Here is a 7,500-nt window from a genome sequence, read left to right as displayed (position 1 = left end):
GTTTGGCATGGATCGGGACAACGGTGCCGGAGATTAGCTGATAACGGACAGACGGACGGACGGACACACGGACGGACGGACGGAGTGCAAAACATACTCTCCCCCCTGGCCTTCGGCCTGGTGGAGACAACAAACTGATGGTGGCCGTACACTATAGCTGATAATTGGGCATTTTTGACGCTCAATCGGGAGCGATAGACGATGTTTTAAACTCTGGCAGTTAATGAGTTTGAGGATGATGGATGGAGTTTGTGTTTATGTTCCAGATGTCCCTCCCAGCACCAGGGCCATGTTCCAGATGTCCCCCCCCCAGCACCAGGGCCATGTTCCATTCTTATCCCAGGGACACTTTTGGTGTGTTGCATCACGTCTTTAATCTTGTCAATCACTTTCAGCCTGGCGTCGCTATTTTGGGGCACGTAACTATTCTTTGATTGAATACTAAAATAGAGGATAAGCTGTGTAGTCACTCGACCGGGGGAGCGATAAGTAAAATGTACTTTCTTACTTTGCACACAGCAATACAAACACTGCTCATCACACCAAGAGAGAAGACACAGTACAGACAATACTGCATACTTTGTAATATAACTGCATGGAATATGTATTAAGAGACATCCATATCAAAGCAGTGCGTGTACAGTATATACAGTATAAACACTCACATTGACCACGTTGACGAAGTCGTCATCCGACAGCGTCTCCAGCATCTCGTTGACGGACTGACGGATGAGTTTGAGGGTGAGCCCGGACACACTGCCACTCCTACAACATCACATATAGACCAATTCATTATTTATGTACATTGTACAAAGTTGTGAAGCATGCAAGAGGACATATTTTTTGCATTCTGCAGCCACTCGTGATAAAAACATATTATTGTGTGTTGTTTTACTGTGTTATACCGGAATATAAATGTACTGAACATGAAAACAATAACATATTAGCTTATATACAGAGAACAACACTCCACAATACTGAACAAGATTTACAGAACAGATTCCCCTGAAGCCTAATTAATACTCTTAATAACTTTAACAAGCTGATCTACAAGCTAACAACGTGTTGCAAAGCGACACGTTGTTAGGCTAAGCAACACACTCCTGCTATGGCGTACAAATTAAACTTTAATCAGCCAAGGAGAAGATCAGAAACATTGTTAACGAGCTGTGACACGGCTTGGCTTTGATTAAAGCAGAGACTACCAAATGATACCCTGAAGATACGCAAACACACCCAGACACACACTCCCAGTGAGGGAGAGAGCAACATGAAAGAAAATACAGACTTATAGCATGCTATGTAGACAGCACTATAATTGCATTGTATGTAGTCACAGCACGTCATAGTACATATATGTATAGTATATAATGTATAATAGATATTCCACTGTTACGTTCTTAGCTTACGCATGTTTCATGATACATGCTTTTTATGTGATGTATTCCCATGCTTTTTTGTTCTTGCTTAATGTAAATCGCTCTGGATTAAGAGCGTCTGCTAAATTGTAAATTGTACAACCACTATTCATCATGCTGCCAGGAAGGCTAAAGTATTCAAAAGTACATTTTCTTTATAATATCAAAGCATTGCTGTAAAAACAAAATGCAATGATTTGATCCAGACAGAAAAATATCAATAATAGTTGCTTTGCATAGATCTACCGTTTTCACTATGATATACAGTATAGGTTTAAGTGGTTTATTCGGAATATTATACTTTTTCCTTTCCTAGAAATCTATCCATCTTTGAAATGTATACTGGAGTGAAAATATCCCAAAACAGAGACTAAACAACAAGCGAGCTGCTTGCCCGTTTTGTACATTGTCGCGTGGCAGTGTCGCGCACCAGACATATAGCAGATCTACAAGCCCAGAATGAAAACGAATGCCTATGCGAATTCTTAAAAATACTAGTACTAGTAATCACCACCTACAACGCCCTCAACAACCTCTCTGAACTCATCCAACGCCATGCCCCCTCCTGTGGGGTGACAGTAGCCAGTGGCTAATAAGCCAGACCGAATCAGCCGTTGGCAAAAAAATAATTGCCTGCCGGCGGATTACGGTCTGGAGAGGCTCAATTGTACGCCCATTTCCTACACCAGAGAACTGGTGTGGCCAATCGGGACACGGTACGAAATATGGTACAGTGACGTTCAATGCTTGAGACCTTTGACTGACAGTAGCTCTGACCAATTGCGTCAAAGAGAAAATGTTTGAACCCGCGCCCCGGGAAACAAGATCCATACACAGCATCTCCAGACTCAAATACCACACGACGACAGTGTGATGTGAGTCTGGGTTATTAGCCAGGCTAGGGTGACAGGGCCTTATCGGTGCCCCCACCTCACCACGTTTAAATCCACACTCAAAGCCCACTTTGTCAGACTCACATTCCCTACATAAATCCCAACCCCACCTTTGCTTGCCTTTCTTATATATACATATATAATTACATTATCTCTTATCCCCTTCTGAAAGGGAACCCATTTTGGTGTTCCCATCATGTCGTGCTTTAGCTATTGAAAAATAGCAGATCTACAAGCTCTGACTGACATTTTTTTAAATCTGATCTCAGGTCAGAATGGGTTAATCAGACCAGTGTGTGTCCAGTGGAAACCTCGTATGAATCTGATCTCAGGTCAGAATGGGTTAATGTGTCAGTCCTCGTATTATGCACCAGCATATGCCCTTGAAGTGGCGTGCCCATATTGGACTGGCAGTTCTGGATATCTGTATATGCCTAGTATAGTATTATACTGTACTGTATACTGTACTATATGGACATATCATCAGAGTGTCGTGGCTGTGGTCTGCATGCCCGTCCTCCCATCAGCCAATTAGAACATACTAGGCTATCTATCACTCAGTGAAAATAGATTCACAATGTGTTCTGAACTCGGATATCTGCTATTTTCGTCATAGAAGGGAAAAAGGGGGGGGGGGGGTACCCCTGGGAGAACAGACTATAGTACAGTATATATACAGTAGGGTTTAAGTGGTTCAAGGAGGGCTTATGGTTGGGGAAATAGCCAATAATGCACTTTTGCACAAAATAACACCTGGACCTCTTTGGTGGGGACGTAACGACTACAAATGAAGGTAAGAAAGCCTTCTAGTATGGAATTCTCCTTTAATGAGATCATGATCTTATTTGTGTGCTTTATTTTGCCCTACACAACATTGTCTTCTCATTATCCAGTTTTGGAACAGTGTGGATGTAGAATAGAGGAATGTAGAAGGTACCTAACCTCAGAATATTGAGAGATAGATAATCCAAGTTTTAAAACAAAAATAATTGAATAAACCAAACCAAGAAAACTTTTCCTTAAGACAGTAGAACTGTGTGCTTTAATGCAATGATGTTCCTTCATATATTTATTCTATAAATGATGGTCTAAAAATGATGATATAATTAAATACTCATCTTAATTGGTTCCTACAGGTAGAGAGAAGTAAATGGACCGAACAAAGAGGGTGCACTTTTTAACCCATACTGACCTGAGATCAGATTAAAAAAAATGTCTTCTACATCCTGACAGTTTTCTGAAAAAGCTATGTTTCCATGTCAGTCGTTCTTCGATTTTTCAAAAAATAGCAGACCTACAAGCTCATAGCGCGCCACTCGGTGGCGCGCTATGAGCTTGTAGATCTGCTATTTTTTCAATAGCTAAAGCATAACATAATGCTAACACCAAAAGGGGTTGCCGCCTAAAATGGGTTAATCTTCCGCTTGCGGTGGCAGTGTTTTGATGTCGGAAAGACTGTCAGTCTTTAGGCGGGCCAATTATCGGCGTCCCGGCCGAGCCGAGGGCTTTATTTGAGCGGTTTGAAATGTATTCTTTTCATTTATTATATTGTGTTGTCATTTAGCCCCGGTGCGCTGCCAGCACAGCTCCACTCCGCCGCGCTAATTAATTAGCGAGCAGCAACGTGGGACTGGGGACGACGTGCACTTCAGACAAATCACTTTGAATTTATTTGACAGCAGCAGCAGATTTACGGCAAAATTCCTTCTCACGCGTACTGTAACCAGAAGCATACTGTAACAAGAACCAAGAGTGACATAAGGGTGCATGGTAAGGTCAGCTGACATAAGGGTGCATCATAATGAAAGGCCTCTCGACAGGGCGTCATAAGAGTGACATGAGGGTGCATGGTAAGGTCAGCTGACATAAGGGTGGCACAAAGGGTGACAAAAGGGGTGAACATAAGGGTGACATAAGGGTGGCACAAAGGGTGACAAAAGAGGTGAACATAAGGGTGACATAAGGGTGGCACAAAGGGTGACAAAAGAGGTGAACATAAGGGTGACATAAGGGTGGCACAAAGGGTGACAAAAGAGGTGAACATAAGGGTGACATAAAGGGTGAACGGAGACACTCACGCGTCCACCAGGATCAGCATGTCCTTGGGTGAGGCCGCCCCCTGGATGTACCTGGAGAGGAAGCAGAGACACAGAGACATTAACGCACGTCAGAATGCATGCATCATGTGTACAATGTGTGGTGTGTGTGTGTAACCTGCACACGTTAGAGTGCATGTGTACGGTGCGTCTACCTGCGCACGTTAAGACACGACAAAGCCATGTTGAGCCCCAATTCATCCTTTATACAATTTAAACTACTATAGTGTATTTTGGCGGTATTATATTGTGTACCGAAAATAACACTTTTTGGCGCACGACACCTCTAACTTAGTAGGCCTGCTACTTTCAAAGTGTGACACTGATTAAAAACACAATTTGTAATTCTAACCCTAATGCTTAAATATAAAAAGGTAGGCCAAGTGATATATTTAGGTTAAAACAAAAAGTAAAGTAATAATAATAACTAGTACTTGCTTGTGCAAGTAATAATAAATAACTGCTATAGTGTTCAGTAACAGGAATCTTCCCATGTCTCCAGCACTTTTTAGATAAACAGAAAATACATTTCCAGGTACAGTAGGTGAGTTGTGACATTTGTCTCGCATTAGGTTATGTCACAGACGTGACACGGACATATATGGAGATCAGGCCTGAAAATCCGTAACGGCGGTGTGTACAGTATGTATGATGATAAGAGCGCCCCTCTTTTCACACAAGTGTGATTTATTATTACCGGTAGTATTATTTTAGGAAGAAAAAAGAAAGGAACTTTGATGTTTTAACAGTAAAATGTAACTGGTGCGTCGCAGTGCGACGCGTTGTGAGCTTGTAGATCTGCAATTTTCAGACGGGGACCATAAAGGCTCATACATAGTATATATGAGCTGATACTGTAGTATGTGTGTACACTGTAGTTTTTAAAGGGTTGTAAAACTACACCATTATGTCAGTCGCGGTGATGATCAGCTATCACCGCGGACACAGACCCATCTCTCTGTTTTTACTATCAGACAAGTCTTTATCACCCCGTTCACTGATTGGTCTAGAAGTTGGCTAAACCACAGGGAGGCGGGGTCAATCCTTAAGGACATCACCGCAAGTATGATGGCCTCAACTCTTAACTATCACCAAAAAATGGAGTAGAAAGGGTGGTGCTGAACAAGCCAAAATGAACAATGAACTTGTCCCCATGCATGTTACGGGCCTTGTATGCTGTTTGAGTTCCTTTACACCTTTTTAAAACCTTTTACATGGGGTAAAATGTTGTATTGTTATTTATTTACTGTTTTCATAATGTAAATGGTAAATGGTGCATATAGCACCTTCATCCAAGGAGCTTTACAGAGATTGTGCATTACATTCACCCATTCACACACCAATGGCGGCGGAAGCCATGCAAGGTACCGACCAACCAGCACATCGGGAGCAATTTGGGGTTCAGTGTCTTTGCCCAAGGACACTTCCACATGTAGACAGGAGGAGGAGGAGCCGGGATTCGAACCGCTGACCCACGGATCATTGGACGACCTGCTCTATATAGACCTCCTGAGCCACAGCCGCCCCTAATGTATTGAGGAGAAAACCCCCCCCCAACCTAAGTTTTATGTAATCTGTATCTGTAATTATATCACGGCCTTCCCCACGACGATCCCCAACACAAACACAAAGAACAGCATGATGAGGAGGAGGGTCACCACATGCTGCCCCCTCCTCTCCTCCTCCTTCACCACCGTGTGCCGAGAAGACGGCACCACCGCGTTGATGCCCGTCGTGCTCCTCTTCTTCAAACCCGAGTCCTCCCCAATGGCTTTCTTCTCTTCCTCCCCAACGGCTTTCTTCTCTTCCTCCCGTAGCCGCATCATCTCCCTGATCTCCTCCGACTTAAGCTGGCCGGACATCGTCGTGGTCATCTTGTTCGTCTCCACGTCGTGCGTCTTCTTCTTCTTCTTCTTCTCCACGGGCATCTCAAACACACACCTCAGCTTAACGGAGTCCATCGGTTCGCCCGGCTCGGCCTTCTCCCAGACGCCCTCCGTGCTGGTCACGCCGGCGGGCACCGCCATGGACTTGACCATGAACCTGTGCCGGAGCTTCTTCTTCTCCGCGGCGGGGTCGTAGTGGAACGGCTGCAGCGTGAGGGAGACGTGGGCGGAGGCTCCGGCGCCGATGATGCCGCCGTTGGGCCGGGCGGTGTACGAGCGCACCGCAGACGCCGTGGTCTTGATCTTGAAGCACACGGCCCGGTCCGCGGAGGGGTTGGAGAGCTTGAGGGTGGCGGTGACCACGTCCGTGAACGGACCGCGGAACGTGAGCTCGTGCCGAGGCTCCAGGAGCAGAACCGGTGGTTCTGGCCCGGCGGCCATATTATCGCAGTGGTTTTGGACGACAAGGCCTTTTCTTGATGGAACCAACTTTCTGGATTGTTGGGACTCGTTATGACGTCACTGGGTAATGTAATGTCCACGGTTGTGATTGATGTTAAATCGGCTGCCCGAGTCTGAAAGGTTTTGAAAGGTACCTTTAGATTTCAGCGAGGAACAGACCAAAATAACTGGACTGTATGATGCAGCCGGAAGGGTGTGAGAGCAGGCCTCTGCAAACGTCACAAGCCCTGATGCCCTAATACCGATAACCACTCAACAGGGAGAGGAGGGGCGAGGCGATGATGCCACCAGGACTTCAAACTTTTTGAAATAAGCGTATTTATTGAATTTATTGCGTTTCAAAACACGCCGACAGTGGAAGAAGCAAAACATCTGTAGCTTCCGTTAGCTTTAAATACTTGCTGATGATGATGTCATTGGCTGATGATGTCATTGGCTGATGACGTCATTGGCTGATGATGTCATTGGCTAATGACGTCATTGGCTGATGAGGTCATTGGCTGATGACGTCATTGGCTGATGACGTCATTGGCTGATGATGTCATTGTAGATGATGTCGGATGCCTTTTTGAGCTGTCCGCCACCAGCCTCTGAGACACAGAGTAGTAAGCAGATGTACGTACGCTGTATCCAGTGTTGTTTTTGGCAGCAAATTTAATTTTTTTAGTTTAGTCATAGTCTATGGACTGAAACTTCATTTAGTTTTAGTCACATTTTAGTCACCTGGAATGTCTTAGTGTTTAGT

General features: G+C 44.6%; 2 protein-coding genes across 3 annotated transcripts in view; both read right to left on the bottom strand.

Moving 5' to 3' along the window:
• Window positions 1-7,500, bottom strand: part of LOC308311203 (voltage-dependent calcium channel subunit alpha-2/delta-1-like) — an 89,555-nt gene that overhangs the window by 71,175 nt on the left and 10,880 nt on the right. For both annotated transcript variants that reach the window (XM_080757810.1, XM_080757811.1), the window contains exons 6-7: window positions 4,390-4,440; window positions 666-765 (exon numbers count right to left, since the gene is read on the bottom strand). In XM_080757810.1, coding sequence (XP_080613936.1) covers window positions 666-765; window positions 4,390-4,440 — 151 coding nt within the window. The remainder of the gene's footprint in view (window positions 1-665; window positions 766-4,389; window positions 4,441-7,500) is intronic.
• LOC308310581 (vesicle-associated membrane protein-associated protein B/C-like) lies at window positions 5,994-6,734 on the bottom strand (the record flags this gene model as incomplete). Its single annotated transcript, XM_080756967.1, has 1 exon — window positions 5,994-6,734. The coding sequence occupies one exon, from the start codon at window positions 6,732-6,734 to the stop codon at window positions 5,994-5,996; it is 741 nt and encodes a 246-aa protein (XP_080613093.1).

The sequence above is a fragment of the Protomyctophum bolini genome (genome assembly GCF_963924005.1).
Source record: "Protomyctophum bolini genome assembly, chromosome: 23".
NCBI classification, from domain to species: domain Eukaryota; kingdom Metazoa; phylum Chordata; class Actinopteri; order Myctophiformes; family Myctophidae; genus Protomyctophum; species Protomyctophum bolini.
The sequence above is the reverse complement of the archived record's forward strand: the minus strand, read 5'-3'. Positions and strand labels throughout refer to the sequence as shown.